Raw genomic sequence first — 21001 nt, 5'->3', positions numbered from 1 at the left:
GGCTTTTCATTACAGTGGCTTCTCTTGTTGCAGAGCATAGGCTCTAGAGTGCTCGGGCTTCAGCAGTTGTGGCTCCCCGGCTCCAGAGTGCAGGTTCGGTAGGTGTGACACACAGGCTTAGCTGTTCCGAGACACGTGGGATCTTCTCGGACCTGGGATCGAACCCGTGTCTTCCTCATTGGCAAGCAGATTCGTTACCATTGAGTCACCAGGGAAATGCCAGAATACCATGTTTTTATATAAGCAATAAATACTACAGATATTCGAAGAAAAGAAAGCTAGATGATGACCACAGATAGCTGAAGTGAAATCAGATTAATATCACTGACCTTGTCTCACAGCACTGTTATATTTTAGGACTCATGCTGTGAAGCAGCCCCATGCACCAAAGTGAGAGGAATTTGCCTTCCAGGATCCTTCTCCTGAACTACATTAATGTCATAACTGGCCTATTGGCAGGCACCCCTCTGGAAAAGGAATAGGTACAGAGATCTCTCTTCATAATCAGTTGAATTATTCAAATAATTTTACTGGAAAACTTGCTTGAATATATCTGAATTGAAGGTTATGGTGGCATCATATAAACAAAGTCAGTTTTCTATAATAAAAAACACCCCTCCGGAAATTGCCAAAGTCTGTGTCCAACATCAAGTTCTCTTAGATTTAAAGGAAAAGACAGCTCTTCACTCCCAACAAACAAAAGGAATGATGCTGCCTTGTAAATTCACAGATAAGTACCTGAACACCCTATAATGGTTCTGCATCAGTTGACATCATTATCGGCTAAACATATTAAATTAAGAATAATATCTGTTTACTATTTTGTAATGGGAAAAAAGCACTAGTGGAAAATCCCTCAAAGCTGGCCAATCTCTTTAATCCCATCTGGTGATTTTCTAGTCAGGGATTATTGCTTGTAGAGTTTTTTTCAAATAAAGAAATTAACAAAACCAAGACAGACTGATTTAGCTAAGAAATTGGCTTAATATTTTGCATACACACTGTTCAGCAAGAGTAGCTGGGAGGTTAAAATAAAGGCCTTACTCTTTGACCCTGCTGTCTGGAGAGGTAATTGCTGCTTTAAAAATCTGGTGCAGTTTGGAGAACAGGCTTCCAGAAACCCCAAGTGAGGGAGTTCTTGATTCGTCCAGGGTCAGAAGGATGTCTCACCCCCAGTCTGTGTTTGTTTACAAGGCTAGCCACAAACGGGTGTGTGGCTCTGAATAAAACCAGGACCAGGTGGCCTAGGAGCCGGGCCGGCGGCCTGTATCCGGGCATTGATTTTTCTCACACACGCAACTGCTCCAGTTTTCCGAGAGCCATTGTGACAGGTCTCTGAGGGGCTCCCCAAGCCACTCGCTGTCAGCGACTCCCTCCCAATTCATCGCCTGAAGGAACACAATAGGCCGCTTGTAGCTGGAAGTCCCTCGGGGCCCGGGGAGCGGTTCTGCACTCAGCAGTTTTCGAGGGCACCTTGCCTGCGTCCAAGGCCGGAGGGAGGGCCCGTGTACTCACCCCCGGTAGAGCCTTTCTCTCAGACTGAAGCACAAGTCGTCAACGGAGTCATGGATCAGGCCAATAAAGACCACTTGGGAGGCTCCAGAGCAGTGAAATGTTTAAAGGAGTAATGTGGAGGGACAGGCGGAAGCCAGGATGAGGGCTTAGCCAGAGGAGATAAACCATTTCTAGACAAAGCTGGCGATTGCTGCCAGTCACCGTCCTGTTACAAAATGTATTACTTTGTCTATTTTTATAACACCTTTCTGCCAGACGCCTCTGGAGAAAGGGAATAGTTATAAACTTCCCTCTCCACATTCTCTGTGGAAAGAGAGGGCGGGTCCTAGTCCTGTGTCTGTGAGACTCCTAGTGGGTTAATTTGTTGAAGGTCATTTGGAATCAGAGATCTTTCTAATGAAATGTCACCCCACCCACTCCCTGCCCCCAGTGCGAGGTGTTAAGTCTCAAAACACTCCCTCTGAGAAGACTTGAGGAAATCATACATTCAGTTAGTTTAATTGAAATATAATAGATTCTAATAACCGAAGCCCCAGGAATATGACACGTGCATAAGTAGATCCTGGCAAGTCACTGGGCTTTTTCCCTGGAAGACTTCAGCAGAATATGGCTATTGGTTTCAAGTCTCCGACTCATTCAGCTTTGCAGCTTGAATCTTTCCCCAGAAATCCCATAAAATTAAAATTGAGTCCTCCCACCCTCATGAGCCTGATCATTCTTCTCTGCTTTACTTCCCCCCTTATTGTTTATTTAAATAATTTATTCCCTTAATAAATAAATTTGTTCTTTTAGTCATAAGTCAAGCTCCATGAGGGTAAGTTTGGGGGGATCTGACTTGCAAATTCTCAATGCCTAGATTATGCCTGACGCATAGCTGGTCTCCAACAATGAGTGATAAACCCATGAATGGAAGTTACTGGATTCTTTTTAAGTTAGAAGATACCAAATCATTTTATTTCTACTTCATAGCATTCTATTTCAAACATACTCTACTTGAAAGAGTAACTTCAAGGGTGAAGCAGTGATCTTTGAAGGTGTAGGGTATATTTGACTAGGGCTTTATTTGGGCACCATTGTTTGCTTGGAGGTTTTATTTGTTTATTTTTTCATTTTTTAAATTCAAATTTAAGAACCCTTAGCAAGCATACACTCCTGGTTTACCACCATCTCCAACACTCCCTATTTTTATACCCTAGTCTTTAGGCTTTACACGCTTCCGGTTCTTGCCAGCCTCTGAAGGCACTGAGTTTGCCAGCTTATATCCTAGTAGAAACTGACTTGCCTAAACTAAGATGTGTAGTTTTCCCACCTAATAATTTACATTGTGACTTTGGGCAAATTGCTAACATCTTTGGGTCTCTTTCAACTCTCAAATTATCAACCCTGAATATTCATTGAACTGATATTGAAGTTGAAGCTCCAATACTTTGGCCACCTGATACAAAGAGCCAGCTTATTGGATAAGACCCTGATGCCGGGAAAGATTAAAGGCAAGAGAAGAAGGGCGTGACAGAGGATGATATGGTTGGATGGCATCACTGACTCAATGGACATGAGTTTGAGCAAACTCTGGGAAATGGTAAAGACAGGGAATTGTGGAATGCTGCAGTCGATGGGGTCGCAAAGAATCAGATTTGATTTAGTGACTGAAAAACAACAACAAATGGGTTGTTTGACAGCCTATGCTCAGTCATCTAAACCATTTTGGAAATTCTTAGCTGCTATCAAATAAAATGTCAATCCTTTATGTGACTCTTAATCCCTATGATTTCTAATATACAAAAGTTCACAGATCATTTGTATTCTCTGGAGTGAGATGTCTCTAATTCTTGTCCCTTTATAACTCCCCCCTTTTTTTTCTATAACTTAATGAAAAGTTAGATTCACTCACACGGACATTCTTCCACTAAACATTGGGTAACTGTAAGACCGTATTGCATAAGGTTTAGTCTAGATATCATGGTCCATAAATATGAAACTTACATTTCACTACACCTAGATTCTTAGTAAGGTCATACAAATTTATGATGATAAATCTGTTTAAAATTCTATTCATAGTAACCCTTAAGTTAAATCTACTTGGCAAAAGAGACATTGAAAATCAGCCAGAATAGAAGATTGATATTAAAACACAAGGTTGGCAACTAATCAGGAACAGTTACCAAACTTGAAGCTCAAAACCCTCTGAAGAAGAAGAATAAAAAGCATTTTCTGTCTCTAATGAAATTTAGTACTTTTTAGATTGATCAAAAACACATTTGGTACTATTATCAGGAAGAGAGGTTCTAGTGTAGTCTTTAACTTTGAGAGTTTCATTTAGACTTTCATTAGTGAATCAAATAAAAGCTTTGCACCTACTAGCATGCTTATGGGGCTCCAGAGTGCAAGAAATACTGATGGAAATCTTCCAAATGTTAACATTAGGATAGTAACGTAACATTAGGATAGTAAATGTAAAAACATTATTTTAAATGGCATTTAAAAGAATACCTATACATAAAACAATTGAAAGATACATATGTAACCAAAGAAAGAAATATGGTGACTTTATTTGCTCGAGATTCTTATATACTTTAAAATAAATTATTCTTTAAAAAAAAATTAAAGAACAGGACACTGTAAAAAGAAGGAGAACTAAGGCATCCATAATCCTAACAGGAAATATAACAGTTTCTATTTTGCCTGTTACTTTCTTGCTTTGTCTATAGCTTTGGCTATAGATAGTACATGTATTTTTACATTTGCAATTACAGTGATTGAACAATTCTGTATTTGGCTTTTTTTGTATAATTTCATTCTAAACATTTTTCATGTTGCCACAGGGTCTTCACAATATTTATTTTTAGTGATGGCATAATATTCCATCAAATTGTTTAAACATTCTTATGCTATTGCAATTTTAGTTTATTCTCAGTATTTTTTAAAAAAATTTAAAAATGTAGTTGTCAGCATTACTGACTAAAATTCAGTCTATGATTTTATTTTTTCATCCTTTTAGTATACACTATTTTCACCAATTGTTTAACTATAAAAAGAATCCTCTGGAGTTTCAAAGAACATGAAAAAGGCATAATTAAATCAGGATAAATTTCAAGCACTTGATGACAAGTCATAAAGTACTCCAGCACTTGTTAAAACTGCATGCTTGTAAAGCAGTAGACTCTGGATTCAAGATGCTGGGTCCTGCCTTTGCTTGACACCAGTATTGTGTGGGGGGGAAACTTGCTTCATTTCTCTGTGCCTCTGTCTTCTCATCTGCAAAATGGGATTAGTAATAGTACCTGTCATGTAAGACTATTCTGAGGATTAAAGAAAACTCTGCCTGTTAAACACCTAAAACAGTGTCTTTTGTGTTTAAAGTGCTATATAAATGTTATCCTTTAAATTTTTTTTTTTTTTTTAATTTTGGCTGCACTGGGTCTTCGTTGCAGTGCACAGGCGTTCTCTAGTTGTGGTGTGTGGGCTTAGTTACCCCTTGGCATGCAAGACCTTATTTCTTCAACCAGGGATTGAATCCTCATCCCCTGCAATGGAAGGCGGATTCTTAACCACTGGACCATCAGGGAAATCCCATAAATTTTATCTTTTTAATGTTAGAATAGCTTTACTTTTTTTTTTTCACTCTATACCTTACAAGAATTCTACATGCAAGTAAGGGAAGTGGTGAGTTTTAAAACTTTAAGAAAAAAAAAGTGAGATAATTTCCTAGCCAGGAGCAACTTTTTTTATAATCAAGTTTTTACAGTAGTGAAATATGTATTAATTCATTTAGCAGCAGTTAGATCCTAAGCTCTGGCATTAGTGTTTTCTCAGGTTACAATACCTAGCAATTCACTTTAGACATTTGTGACTATCATTCTGTCAACATAAGTATAATAGTAAGAGTCAGCATAAAATCGGCACCGTTTACTCAACACTCTCTGCCAGGCAAAACACTTGGACATTTTCAAATATTTTAAAATCTGGCTCAACAACCTCGGAGGAAGTATTATTCCCCCAGTCTTACAGATGGAGAGACAGTCTCAGTAAGTTGAAATGATCAGCCAAAAACCACACACTCTGGGTAAGTGAGTAGCCAGCATTGATGGATTTGGATCAAGACCTGACGGAGAAGTGGAGAGACTCCTTTCAAGAGTGTCCATCCCACTAAATTTCCCGCCAAAGCCCCATTATACATCAAAGTAGGTAAAACACCCTTTTTCTTTCTTTTGCACATTGTAGGTACGAAGATGGATCAAAAGCCCAGTGGTCAGTGTGGACAAGCATCAGAGTCCCAGCTTGAAGTACACAGGCCCCTCGGTGGTACACATGCCGCCAGGAGAGCCAGACTTTGACTCTTCCTTGTGTCAGACGTGCCTGGGAGACCATGCTTTCCAAAGAGGGGTCCTCTCTCAGGAGAAGGAGTCGTGCTCGTGGGAAACTCAATCCGGGTGTGAAGTAAGTTTGCTCTGGATCCATTCTCCTGAAAGGATTCTAGGTCTTTGTTTTTCTTTTTTTGTATCCGTTCCAGAGTATGCTTTGAAATTTATTATTTTTTTAATGCACATTTGTAAAGCTTCTGAGGAGAACATAGAATTGTGACCTGTGTTAGCTCATTGTACTAGCCATTTTTTCAAAAGACTTTACTTTTTAGAGCAATTTTCAGTTCACAGCAACGCTGAGAGGAAGGTATAGAGATTTCCCATACATTCCTTACCCCCAGACATACAGTCTCTCCCACTAGCATCTTCCCCACTAGAGTGGAATATTTTTTACAACTGATGAACCTACATGGACACATCATCACTGGAAGTTCATAGCTTACGTAAGGGTTCACTCTTGATGTTGCACATTGTGTGGGCTTGAACAAATATATAATGACATGTATCCATCATTACAGTATCATATGGAATAGTTTCACTGCCCTAAAAACCCTCTGTGCTCCACTTAAGCAGCCCTCTCTTCTCCCAACTACTGGTCAACCATGGATCTTTTTGCTCTCCCCATTGTTTTGTCTTTCCTAGATACCATCCATTGGAATCATCCAATAGGTTGTCTTAATTTTTTATGCTATTCCAAGATTACTACAGCAATGTTTTGGTCAACTAGAAGTTGCTCCTGAGTTGTTTGATGGCACAGAGATCAATTCTTGTATGATGCAGGAAATATAACAGTCATCTAAAGTTTGTAACCACCACTGAAATATTTTTTGCTCAACATGATTTGACCCATAACACAGAGAACTTTATCAATAAGTTTTCATATTTTACTTATATTTTTATTTTTCTATACCACTCCATGAGGTTTTTTCCAGTGGTGGTGGGGGGGAGGTGGTATAATAATTTCTCTTATTCAAGAAAGCCAAATAACTGACTTATTTCATAGTTCTAAGATTTCAAAGATTTAATATTGTGTTTTTAACTTAAAACTCAATTAGGCTTATTTATTTTGACTTTTTAAACCATCAGATTATATATTTATATTATTACCAACTTATTGACATAAAAACATAACAGTAAGAAAATAGGACATGTTAATACAAAGTACAATTGATTGCAAATAATCTTCCACTATATTATTTCAAGTTAGTGCATCATAAGATGATAAATGTTAATAACTCCTCTTTCCTTTTTTTTTAAAGTCAGCAATTTGCAGAGATAAAGAAACCAATTTAGCTGCTAAAAAATAAAGATAAAAAGGCTTGAATCTGAATTCCTTTTAACCCTGAGAAAGGCAGTATCTTTGAAACTGTTACCTCATGAAAAAGTAAGACCCTTCTTTCTAGGGTTATTGGAAATATCAGATGAGATATATATATGTAATATTTCATAATATATAAAGTGCCATGAAAATAGAAATCATTATTACTTATGTTTGCTGATGTACATACTAGCTAAGCCTGTAAATCTGTAACACTGAATTAGACTTCCATGTGTAGGTCCGAAGGTTGCTGATCTACTAACATTTATCACAACGCATTTATTGTTTTCCCTCATGAAGGAAATGGCAACCCACTCTAGTATTCTTGCATAGGAAATCCCATGGACAGAGGAGCCTGGTGGGGGTCACAAAAGAATTGGACAGGACTTACCAACTAAAATAGCAACAACAACAGATTTGTTTTTTAGTTAGTCACTGGTTCAGCTCCACGTTAGTCATAAAAGGCAATAAATAGATTTTAAATGCAAGGATTGGCAAACTTTTTCTGTAAAGATTCAGAGAGCAAATATTTTAGGCTTTGTAAGCCATACAGTCTCTGTCACTCTGATTTAGCTCTGCCCGCGGTTCATGGGGTCACAAAGAGTCGGACACGACTGAGCGACTGAACTGAACTAAACTGAACTGAACTTGTAGGAAAAGCAGCCATAAAAAACACACAAATGAGTGGGCCTGACTGTGTTCAAATAAAACTTTTATTTACAAAAACATGTGGCTGGTCCACCAGGCATACTTTGCAGACTCTTGGACTCTTAGTGTCTAAAAAGAGTTTGCCAGCTCTTTAGAGTCTAAAGAACTAGTCATGACTCAAAGGCAGAGAGAGACCTCTGCAAATCCTATATGGAGCACAAATGGCTAGTCCTAAATGTTTACTGGAGGGCCTACTATAATGCCCAGCTGTTGAGAGTAGAGCTAAGTTAATGAATAAATGAAATTCCACTCAAGAAGAATCAATAAACAAAGAACTGGAAGGAATTTTTCTTTTACTTTATCCAGGATTATAGGTGACTCAGTTTCCAATTTGCAATGGATTACCTGGTTTTGACTCGGGTGGCTCAGTGGTAAAGAATCTGTCTGCCAATGCAGGAGATGTGGCTTCAATCCCTGAGAAGATCACCTGGAGAAAGAAATAGCGACCCATTCCAGTATTCTTGCCTGGGAGATCCCATGGGACAAAGGAGTCTGGCAGGCTATATAGTCCATGAGGTCACAAAAAGAGTCAAACATAACTTAGAGACTAAAGAACAACAACCTGGTTCTGACTAGGTGAGTTTTTTTCTTAAGGTCATCACAAACCAAAGAGACACTTATATTTTGACAGTCTAAAAATGAATCTAGGTACTTCCCTGGCAGTCTGGTGGCTAAGACCACACTTCCACTCCCAGGTCCATGGGTTCAATCCCTGGTCAGGGAACTAAGATTCTACAAAAAAATTAAAAAGGTGAATCTATACTTTGTGTCCTTTAGGAATTAAACCATGAAATAGTTCCTTGAGAGGGCACCTCTGTCCTTTTAGGAAGTGAGGTGTGTGCTGAGGAGACAGAGAGGCTGTTAGACGCAGAGGTCTGGTAGTGAGTATTTCCTGTTGTCCCTGACAACTCCTGATGTGGATTATTTTAAGCAAGTCATCAATTCATTCTTCCTGCTCAATGTCCCCTCCTATGAAAACTGAGATTATTCATGCTTGCCATGAAGATTCTTCCTAGGAGTTTTTTGGTACTTTGCAGATGAGATGGGGTTTAAAAAGTATTTTGTAAACATAAATTTACATATAGTGTTCTGGAGTCAAGCAACCCACATTCTGCCATAGCTCTGCTCCAAGGTCAATATATGAACTTGAACATGTCACAAAAGCTCTTAAACACTGTATGATGGGCCTAACCTAATTAACTCTAAAGCCCTTTTTAGTCTGAAATCTTGTGGTTGGAATTTGATGACCTATAAATGAGAAAAAAACAGTATTTGATGTATAAAGGTAAAGCATAGAAAATGAGGTGAGAAGGTTTCAAATAAATAAGGAAGCAAACAAAGCACAAGTCTTTTATGAATAATTGTGAGGGTTGTTTTTTTTCTGACTTTAAGAATAGTACAGCCTAAATGCTACATTTAATGGCCAAAATATCACTAAAATATATATTGCTGTTGGTTTGTGCCAGGTCTTGCCAATTGTCTAGTTAAGAGCCTTTAAACGGGTCTCTTCCATGGAAGAAACTGGGATATACGTACTGCCAATAAATCACTCAGAAAAACAATATCGTGATATTGCTAGTAGTGCTGTCTAAAAATGGACTGTTTTATTAAACAGACCTTTTTGGGAATGAGATGTGAAAAAGGATAACATAGAGCTGTGCATGCTGTTACTGAATATGCATGCCAGAGGAAATCAAGTTGAAGTCAACTTTTAGTTCCTAAAGAGATGAAAACCATACTAGGTTTTCAACGGGTGCATGCTGACTAAGCATATTCATAAATTCTATTCCGCACCTTTTCTCTCACAGAACCTCCAATATCCAGATCATCCTAGCTGGAAAACAAGAAAGGAGTGTTTTGGCTTAGTTTTTCTTTTAAATTTATTTTTATATATTTATTTCTTTGGCTATGATGCATCTTAGTTGTGGCGTGTGGGATCTTCAATCTTCGCTGCAGCATGTGGGATCTAGTTCCCAAACCAGGGGTTGAACCCGGACTCCCTGCATTGTGAGCTCAGAGTCCTAGCCACTGGACAACCAGGGAAGTCCCAAAAAAGGAGTGTTTTGGAGTGGCAGAGGGGAAGGAAATCGGGTGTGAGGGAAAGCATAGGATTGGATCAAGGTGGCAGCCTGAACATTTAATGTCGTCTCTTCTTACCTTAAATGACAGAAAACACTCACACACACAAACACACACACATTTTAATTTATAATGGCGGTAGAAAACAAGGTATGCCATTGTATGGATAAGAATCTCTGGCAGGTAGGATTAATGAGAAAGAGGTTGATGAGAAACTACAGTCCAAAAGGATCACATCAAAGACATATCCAACAGATTGGAATATTGTAAGCTTTTGTATTCAAAAGAATACAGTATGTTGAAAACAGAAGATGATCCACACAAGACATAATAAAAGGAAAGCAGTGTTTCCCTCATAGCTCAGTCGGTAAAGAATCTGCCTGCAATGCAGGAGACCCGGGTTCAATCCCTGGGTCGGGAAGATCCCCTAGAGAAGGAAATGGCAATCCACTCCAGTATTCTTGCCTGGAGAATCCCATGGTCAGAGAAGCCTGGCAGGCTACAGTCCATGGGGTCATAAGAGTTGGACACAACTTAGCGACTACACCACCACCACAGTGTTAACAATATTAATATCAGAAAAAAATACAATGTAAGGCAAAAAATTTTTGAAAGGAACAAAGAGGAATATTTCACATTGATGAAAGATAGCTATTAAGAAAAGAAAACATTCACCAACCTTTATGCACTTAGTAACATAACACGGAAATATTCGAAGCAACAAATAAGAGAAAAGAAAAATTCACCAAACTTTATGCACTTAGTAACAACACGGAAATATTCGAAGCAACAAATAATAGAAAAATATATTTTTGTCATACTTCTCCCAGGAATTGCCAGTTCAAGAAGACTGATAATATGTGAGGATAGAGGACTTTAATACAACAATTGACCGTATCTGATTTATGCTGAGATTAGTATCAGTAAAGAATTTACTTTATTTTAAGCACACATGGAACAGTTACAAAAACTGACCAAGAATTAGATCACGAAGCGTATCTCATCAAATTCCAAAAAGCAGAAATCACACAGGCCCTGCTGGCTAATTACAATTTAATAAAATTAGAAACTGAAAACAATATGACAGTCACACTGCCATTCTCAGCCAATCACCCACCTGGAATTCACAAACATTCTTCCTATAACTCTGGGCTTACAGTGGAAATAAAAAAAGAAAACTAAAACTAAAAACCATTTTAAGTGCCTACAGTTCCACCAGGTAAATGAAAATTGAAACAATGAAATCCATTTGTTTTTAATCCATCAGATTGTCAAAGGTTGAAAAATTGATAATGTCATGGTAAAAGTATAGGCCAAAACACTAGCAGTGGAAGAATTTTTTAGCAATGCTCCTCTATTAAAATTTTTTAAATCTTGTGCCTTTTAACTTAGCAAATCTATATCTCTACCATTACTTTATTTTTTTTTTAATTTTTGTACTTTACAATTACTTTATATATGTACTTATTTGTGCTGATAGTGGGGACGGACACAGTGATAGTCAGTTAGAAAAGCAAATTAAAGATGAATATGTTTATAGCATCGTCACATTTTTTTAAATTTATCATTTCTCTCTTCATGTCTGTGTATGTGTATGTGAATCTATGAGTGTATGAGTGTGTCTGTGTAAATGCAAACAAAATGATCTGGAAGTATATATATCAAACTGAAATGGTGATTACAACTCTCCTGGGATTCAAATGGAGAGATGAGGTGGGGGAGAGTAATCAAGGAGTTTAGCTTTGTCAATATTGGTTGAACCTCTCAAGATCATATTAGTGTATTACCTGTGAGTTTGGAGAACATTATGCTCACTAGAAAACTCATTTGTAGAGAGGAAGTTGCATTGGTTGAAAGCCAGGCACTATCACAAAGATGGTTTCACACCATGAGATCATACCATCACTACACCACAAAGAAAGGCACTGGAGGAAAATGGAAACATACAATGTTTGTGCTCCCACAATGGCTTGCTTATCCTTCTGTCTGTCAATCATTTTCTCCCTGCCCTTTGAGATGTCTGTTAGTGTGAACATCCATTCATTCTCTCAGCTCCCCACAATTTTTAAATCTTACATGTTCATTTTCCTGGCTCCTCTCTGGGTCTTGCCTACATACTCAAAGTTAATGTGCTCTTTTTTTTTTTTCTCTGCCTTTATTAGCTGAAATGGAAATTTTGTTCATGGAATTTTTTTTTTTAACATGAAAAGGAGAGACTAAGAAACTGTAGTCCATGCTGGTTATAAATCACTTACGTTCCAGAGGCGCTGCATGCCAGGGGCTCATGACTGATTCTCATTAACTTCGCCCTCTCATATGGGATAGATTTGGCTGAGTGAGGATTTTGTTAGACTTCTCTGTCTGTCTTTCAACTGAAGATAGCTCTAAAGATGCTTAGTCAGCGGCCAACAACTGAAACCAGGGCACTGTGCACGGGTTTTCAGACCCAGTGAAGTCAGTTCCCTGGAAAGAGCTGTCAACTTGGAGAAATTATTAACCACATTACTAACACAAGAATTAACGTTGAGCCTTTGACATGATTAAATATAAGGTCGCTGCCTCTTCTTCCTCAGCAAATCATCACAGACAATAATAGAAGGCACTTTTAATTAAGCTAACTTGACACAGTTCTGGGAGGGCGTCTGCCTCATGTGGCTTTTTCAGCGTCTGGGATGCCTTTTCTCCATCTGTTAGGTAGGCTATTGTGGCTCAGGGAGGTACACCATTACCTTTATACTTCTTCTCAAAACTGTTGAGCTATTCCTTTGAAGCCCAGGAAGCTTGGTAGTAAAATGATCAGCTGAGGAATAGTTTCCATACTGATTTACTTTCACATGGTCTTGAGTTTTTCTGATCTTTCTTAAGAAAAGGCTATAAACGATAGACTTGAGTCAGCCAGATGGCTTTATGGATTTCTGGTTTCTTTCAAGTTGAATAACAAAAATGGGTTTTTGTGAAGGCTTATAGGCAATAAAGTAATAGTCCTTCCACTGACCCTCTTCCCCATTTTTCTGCTCTTAGCATGACCGACCATGATCTCTGGGGGGGGGGGGGGGGGTGTCTGGCGATTTCTAAGCTTATCACACACAGTAGTCTTTTTCTGCACCAAACTTTAAGCCATGTCATCTTTGAGAAGGTATTTATCACAAAAAACAAAAGATTAGACTAAGGCAAGGACAAGAAAATGCCCTAGGATGTGATGGAGTGGATGGCGTTCTATCTAGAACCAGAGAAGCTGGATTCTTCATGGAGCTCTACCACTGACAAGTCACATGACCATTCACATGCAACTTAATCTCCAGACTGACCTACAAACCCTGAAAAATAAAACAATGCCACCCACTTCACCCAGCTGATGAGAGGATGGGAATCAAATGAGAGAGCCTGTGCAGAAACTCCTAAAAAAAAAAAAACCCTCCATAAACAGCACTTGAAACGTTGTTTAGTCACTCAGTTGTGTCTGACTCTTTGCGACTCCATGGACTATAGCCCTCCAGGCTCCTCTGTCCATGGGATTTCCCAGACAAGAATACTGGAGTGGGTTGCAAAATGTTCACACATTTCCAAACTTTCCAATAATAATAATTATAACAACAACAACAAAGAATGCTACCTGGAAAATAATATGTCTTAGGAAACATTGAAAATGACTTAGTTACCCTCTTGGGAGAGTGAAACCTCCTATGATCACTATTGCCAATATTCATCTGAATATTATTGTTCTAAGACTGAGGCAGAATTGGAAAAAAATACTTTTATTTCCCCCAAAAATTGGAGTTTGTTTTTTCCTAGAAAAATAACTTAAAAAAAAATCTATTTCAGACAGGGGTATATAAAATAGGAGAAACTCTGCTGGTTTCTCTTGGCCGTTTTTGATTTTTTTTCCCCCTTTGTTCTACACTAATTTGGAGTGTCCCAAGTAACACAATTCAAGCATTTCTTTTTGGCTAAGAACCAGAGGAAAGATTGCCTTGCTGTCCTCGCCAAGAGTCACTAGTTAGCTGAAATTTCCATTTTTAGATTTTAAATGTCTTTTACTATGAATCTATCTCTTTTCTGACTTTTCCCCATGATTTTCAAAAATTAGGTAAGAATTATCATAGTAACATTATTGAGATGTTTAAACATAATTCCAGTTACTTTACATGTGCCAACTCTTTTTTATTATTTTTCTGTGTTCTTTTTCAGTTTTCATCCTTGGGTACCTGGTTTACCCATGATTGTTGTCATAATGTATGTATAATAGTGAAGCTGCCTTTATTCTACTTAACCTTTATTGAAAACATTTTTATGTTGTAACATAAATTTAATAATTATTATGGTTAATATTGCATCAAATTGATATCATTTAATGTAACCATAGACTTACCCTTAGGGCTTTCATTTTTTTATTTATTTTTTCTGTTTTTGATAAGCCTGAAAACGATTTTTCCCCTCAATCTGAATGATGTTAGAATAAATTGAACCTTAGTATAAATCCAAAGCAACGGAGGAGAGTTTAAAGATAATTATGGTTCTTGGCAAAATACTTTCATGACCAATTTAGAAAAAGTCAAATAAATAAAAATGCCTACTCTACAAGGGCTTCACTTCTGAAGGTAGTGACATGTTTTAATTTTTGTTCATCTAATGAAATGACACTTCAGTGATGCGATATGAATTTCTTTCATTATCAAAAAATTTAAGGACTTTTTCTAATTTTTTAATTCATTACTTGTAAGTCTTCACGGGAACTGTTTTGTTCTATTCTTACTTCTTTATCTGTCAGAATTCTGCATTTATTTTTGTTAATTTAAATGAATTATTTCTATGTAGTTTGACATTCTCTTTCAACTTCTTCCAAGTCTATCTGTGGCAGGTTTTTTTTTCCCATTCTAAGAATTGGTTATTATAGCCACAAAAATGAGACAGGCTTGGTTTTTGTACTATTAGAGAGGCGGTATCTACATTTTGTTGTTGTTGTTTAGTCATCATACAGACTTTTTCGTGACCCCGTAGAATGTAGCTTGCCAGGCTCCTCTGTCCATGGGATTTCCCAGGCAAGAATACTGGAGTGGGTAGCCTCCCTCTCTAAGGGATCTTCCTGACCCAGGAATCGAACTCACATCTCTGGCATTGGCAGGCGGATTCTTTATCACTGAGCCACCAGGGAAGCCCAATATCTACATTAGCCTAAAGCTAACATAAGCACACTCTCCTCCATCCAAAAAGGTACAGAGCAAGGCCCTGTTGCCAGCAGAAGAGCAGCACATGAAAGACTGCCAGGTCCTGCGTGATTATGACTTCCTGTCTGTGCCACGTGCACCTTTTATGTCTGGCTAGACAGCCTGATAACCAGGACACCGGTTTCTCCTCTTCCAGGAGTACTTCTGTGTTTCCAGTTTATGTTTCCAGGGCTCTCAGAGCCAGGAGGCCACCTCCATCCAACTCAGTGATTCCAGAGGCGAGGGCCGGGAATCTGTGGGGGGCAGCTGGGGGTGGGGGGAGGAACATTCTGCCAGGGCTGGAATACAGGAGGAGGCAGCATGGCATCCAGGTCACCAGCTTTCCCCTCTAGGCACTGACCAAAGGATTGCTTTCCCCATAACCTGGCACACACTTCTGCTGTATTTAAAGACATGATTTAAGTCACAAAAATTACATTTGAGAGTCAGACTTTGGAATAAAACAAGTTTATGCCTGCATTCAGAGCTCACTTCATTACCTAAGTTCTCCTATGAGGTACATCCCACCAGTATGCCTCCTTCCCAGGAGATTAGTCTGGAAAGGAATAAGGGAATCCATCCAGGCTATTTAGGACATAAAATATTCCAGGAAAGTTACTCCCTGTCTTCTCTAGAAATCTCTAGCCAGTGTTACACTTACCCTTGGGTTGGAGCGTATTTCATTGGCTCTTGTTGTATGTAACCAAATCTATCCTGCTTCTAATTAAGCTTATTCCTTTTAGTATAGTCCTTTCCCAGAAACCATATGGCTATTTTCCACTATAATAATATCCCTTCTTAGTAGCTTTGAGACTTCAAAATTTTTAAAAGAAGGGTTTTTACAAACTACTAAAAATCTACAAGCAAGAACAGAATTTAAGGGAAAGCAAGTTTAACTGTATGCCATTTGATTTTTTTGTGTGTCATTATTTCTTGTTCCTCAAAATTTACACCTATATTTTTTCTTGGATTATTTATTGAAATGATAGAATTTAATTTATCAAGATGTATCCCTTTAGTGTAAACTACCCTATAAAGAACAAGCTAAACAAAAATGTGAAGAATTTTATGAATGACTTACTGATAAGTTTCTTAAAATGGTATACCTTAACTCTAACGTTATCTTTGGGGACCTGAAAAGACTCTTCTTAAAAACCTTCTGAACACAAAAGAAAATGAAAATTATTAATATCACCTTGATATTTCCTATTCACACAAAGTAAATTGCTTCTCGTTCATTCTGTTTACACAGAGAGACTTGGGTAAACACCTAAATGTGCCAAGATGCATTTGTCCATGTTGTTCACAATAAATAAGTCATTCTATTTTCACTTGTCTTTATGAGCCTGTAAATAAATCAATCTATTTCTAGGCAAGATTCTAGCAAAGCTCGATTTAGTGATATCATCTCTTTAGAGAATCATGACAACCAGTAGAAGTACACTGATATTATGTAAGTGACTCAGCTGTGTCCCATAAGAAGATTAAACTTTTTGTATTGCCCTTGAGTAGCAGATATTGGCTTAAGAACATATTAAAAACCCCTTTGAAGTCAAGCCAAACTTTACAGCTTGCTATCGATAATTTTAGTGTACTTTTCCAATGTCCATCAGCCTTGATAATTATACATAAACAACTCTATCCTCAATTCACTTTTCTTTGTTGTGCTGATAGATGGTTTTCTTTGTGAATAGATTTTATTTTATTTTTTAAACTTTTTATTTTGTATTGGGGGTATAGCTGTTTAACAATGCTGTGATAGTGTCAGCTGAACAGTGAAGGGACCCAGTCATGCATATACATGTATCCATTTTCCCCCAAGCCCCCTCTCATCCAGGCTGCCACATAATATTGAGCAGAGTTCCCTGTGCTATACAGCTGGTTATCCATTTTAAATGTGGCAGTGTGTATGTGTCCATCCCAAATGCCCTAATTATCCCTTCCCCTCATCCTTCTTCCTGGCAACCATAAGTTCGTTCTCTAAGTCTGTGAGTCTCTTTCTGTTTTGTAAGTAAGTTCACTGTATCATTTCTTTTTAGATTCCACGTATAAGGGATGTCATACAATATTCCTGCTTCTCTGTCTTAGTTTAGTTTAAAATGCCCTTTCAAGAGATTCATCTAGATTTCTTCGTGAGGGGAAAACACCTCTGGCTGGGTGGCTCCCTAGTTAAGTAACACAGGGAGCAGATGTTTTAAATCTTTGTAGATTAGAAAATGCTAAATGCATTAACTTGGTAGAACAATTAAAAAAAGGAAAAGAGAGAAATGAATGACCATTATCATTCTCTACTTGGCTTAGCATTGCCGTATCAGCAGCACTGAGTTATTTTTTAAAAAAGCAATCTGATATTAGCATGAAGGCAGACTTTTCAGGCAGTGACTGCCTAAGAAGGATACTAGAATGTGGAATCTCCTCCCAGCCCATGACACAGCCTTGGTTTTTTTCTCTCAACTAGTGTTTATTGAGAGTTTCTATTACAGGCCAGCCAATAAATAGTATCTCACAGAGTACCTCCAGGAGAGAGGAAAATACTAATAATTAACCAGGCAGTTATAGTACAGTGATACATGCTACCAAAGGAGAAGGTACAGATTGCACTTAAGAGGGTCTCATAGTCCATTGTTGATGGTCAATGAAGGCTTTAGCAGAATAGAAATGTAAACAAAAAATTGAAAGACAGTGTTCATAGCAGCACTATCCACAATAGCCAAGACGTGAAAGTAACCTAAGTGTCCATTGATAGAGAAGTGGATAAAGAAGATGTGATACATACGCATGTGTGTGTGTGTGTGTGTGTATGTGTGTGTGTATATACATATATAATGAAATATTGCTCAGCCATAAAAAAAGAATGAAATAGTGCCATTAGCAGCAACATGGATGGACCTAGAAATTATCATATTAAGTCAGACAGAGAATGACAAATATCACGTGATACCACTTATATGTAGAATTTAAATAAATGATGCAAATGAACTTATTTACAAAACAGAAATAGATTCACAGATATAGAAAACAAACTTATGGTTACCAAAGGGGAAAGGTGAGAGAGGGGGACAAATTAGGAATTTGGGATTAACAGTTATACACTACTATATATAAAAGAGATAAACAAGGACCTACCACGTAACACAGGGAACTATATTCAGTATATTTGAATAATCTATAATGAAAAAGAATCTGAAAAAGAATATAAATGTTTTGGCTTCCCTGACAGCTCAGTTAGTAAAGAATCTACCTACAATGCAGGAGACCCAGATTCAATCCCTGGGTCAGGAAGATCCCCTGGAAAAGGGAATGGCAACCCATTCCAGTAATCTTGCCTGGGACATCCCACTAGCAGAGGTGCCTGGCAGGCTACAGTCCATGGGGTCGCAGGAGTTGGACATGACTTAGTGACTAAACCACCATATATATATATATATATATATATATACACATAAAGTGATTCAGTGTATATATAAGCTGTACACCTGAAACTAACACAACATTGTAAATCATCTACACTTCAATTAAAAAAAGAAACCCAGGCAGATGGGACAAATTACCAAAAGCCTGAAAAACTCAAGTGGCATAGTAAATTTGGAACAAGGAAAACGAAGCTGAACTTGGACACAAAGAGTTCATATCATTACGGCTTTTCACAAGTCATTTTAAATAATTTACGACCATCCTCAGGAAACAAAGGTCCACTGAAATGTGTCCATTACAACAGTGTTATCATAAGGCATAAAGAATGGATAGGAGAGAGTCAAATTCCAGAAATTCTTCCATTGGAGATTTATGGCTTTGGATTAAGGTTTATGGCTCTGACCCTGTTGTGGATAAATATGCCTTGAGATTTAATACAATAAGCTTGATTCTTGTTTTGCAAAGAAAAACAAGGATTCCAGATTTGGAAAAGGGTAACATTAACCAAATTACTAAAAATTTCCTCATTATTAAAATAGGGAGGAGGATGAAAAAGAAGAGTCTGAAACCATGAACGAACTTTGTCATTTGCTTAGTTTGTCATTACTTAGTGACTGAAAAGGAAAGATAAAATTAAGATGTGGAAGAATTGAAAGTTTCGAAGAGTTTGGTAGCTGGAGGGAGTGGGAGACAGAAAACAAGAGAGGGAATACACATGATCACAAGCTCTAAGCCATTTTATGTTTGACTTGAGAAATCTAACTGCGTCTTGCAGAGGCAGAGCCTGTGTGGACCAGATTTAGGGAGTTCTCTCTGTTGGGACTGATTATAAGTGAAAAGCTCTAAAAGGCCAAGGAGAGTGGATGTTTTTAAAATGCCTCTGCACCAGCATCAGTCTTTGTATGGGAAGATGACACCATTGACCTTGTATCAATTGTGAGCATGGTTCCTAGCATTAAAGACTGGATTTCTCTTGATCTGTTCGTACTGTCTTGCCTAATCTCACAGAAGTCTAATAGAACAAATTTTCGGTAGACTTGGAGGGTTAATCTGACTGACCTTCCCTGGGCTTAAACAAGGGCCGTGGTCTTATAGCACAATGCTCTAATCAGCTACACTAATCAGGTCCATGGTTTGCAATACACACGAGGAAAAAGAAAATAATAGCATTTGAAGAAATGGGGGGTTTTATAGTGATTTTTTAGCCACTGGAGAATGCAAAAGTTCCAATTTTCTTCATAATTGAAATCATAACAGCTGTGGGAACTTGGCTATTTATCAAAGATGCAAGGAGGAGTCATAAGGCTTTATTTCATGGATTAAGCCTAAAAGCTGTATGTACTTTCGTGAAGTCTCATAATGGATTGGTAATGGTTATTATGGAGGATAATATTTATTTCGACAAGTCAGAAATACCAAGTACAAAAGATGTTTAAAGCACAAACAGCATAGACTGCTTCACAAATGCAGAGGCTGAAATTATCTATAATTTCAGTGAATGGCATAAATTGTATGACATAAAGTTGGCTCTGGCTTTCATTTTCATGGTAAGGACAGCTTGTAAACCAGTGGCGTGACTCATGGGTCTCGGGGATGGTGCATCAATCCAGCACCTGCTTTCCCAATCAGTCAAGTTACACTCATATGAAAACACAAACAACCATAGGCTTATTAATAAACCTTAGCCACCAAAATTAATCTTTCAGGTTGAGAGGATGTGCAAGTTTAAGCTCAGAGGGTTCATTTCCTCCTGGTGGCATATACCATACACTTAATTCATTTAAAAAAAAAAAGTGCTTTTGTTTCTGTAGAGCACCACAGGGGTGAATGCCATTCTGGATTCCGTGTTTGTGGCTTTGTGTGGGCCATATATAGACAGATTTTACAAAAGGCCACAGCACATGTGACTTTGAACTGAGGCCATGTGACAAGCAGCAGCATGTCACCTTCACCTCACTTTGGGGAAGTCCAAGCTTCACAATTGCCACACAGGATATCTCATCAAAGAGGGATTTTCCCCCTCTCTCTGGAAGGAGCACATTGCTTCCTTCCTCTTCCTCAATTCTACAGTACAAAAATGTTCTCAAAACAGTTAGCGATTTTCCCTGTCATGAGTGACTGGGAAGGGGGTGGGGTCAGGTGGTGAGGGCACGGAATGAGGGGTGGGTGTTTGAGGGTTGCGGTGTAGAAGAGGCAGTGAGAACAAGACCTCCTGAGCACTCTGTTCAGCCCACCATGTCTCTGGGCATCCTACTTGATAGTGACAGATATTAACAAAAGAAAAAAAATTATCACCAGCTCACTTTTGTATCCAGCATGGTTTTATCGTCAGATCTCAGTTCAAAGCCCAGTGCTGACACTTGCCAGCTGTATTCTTGAGCTTCCTCGTCTATAATATGGAT

At 38.1% G+C, this 21001-nt stretch overlaps 1 protein-coding gene and 1 long non-coding RNA gene across 4 annotated transcripts in view; one reads left to right on the top strand and one right to left on the bottom strand.

Moving 5' to 3' along the window:
• The window catches only part of LOC145521768 (uncharacterized), a 41385-nt gene extending 39771 nt beyond the window's left edge, over positions 1 to 1614 (bottom strand). The window contains exon 1 of the long non-coding RNA XR_014065669.1: positions 1516 to 1614. This is a non-coding gene — a long non-coding RNA (uncharacterized LOC145521768). The remainder of the gene's footprint in view (positions 1 to 1515) is intronic.
• SGK1 (serum/glucocorticoid regulated kinase 1) overlaps positions 1 to 21001 on the top strand; it is a 111230-nt gene that overhangs the window by 37536 nt on the left and 52693 nt on the right. For all 3 annotated transcript variants that reach the window (XM_081530689.1, XM_081530690.1, XM_081530691.1), the window contains exon 2: positions 5737 to 5952. In XM_081530689.1, coding sequence (XP_081386815.1) covers positions 5737 to 5952 — 216 coding nt within the window. The remainder of the gene's footprint in view (positions 1 to 5736; positions 5953 to 21001) is intronic.

Source organism: Giraffa tippelskirchi, chromosome 9 (assembly GCF_054371585.1).
Source record: "Giraffa tippelskirchi isolate mGirTip1 chromosome 9, T2T-mGirTip1v1.2.pri, whole genome shotgun sequence".
In the NCBI taxonomy this organism is placed as follows: domain Eukaryota; kingdom Metazoa; phylum Chordata; class Mammalia; order Artiodactyla; family Giraffidae; genus Giraffa; species Giraffa tippelskirchi.
The sequence above is the reverse complement of the archived record's forward strand: the minus strand, read 5'-3'. Positions and strand labels throughout refer to the sequence as shown.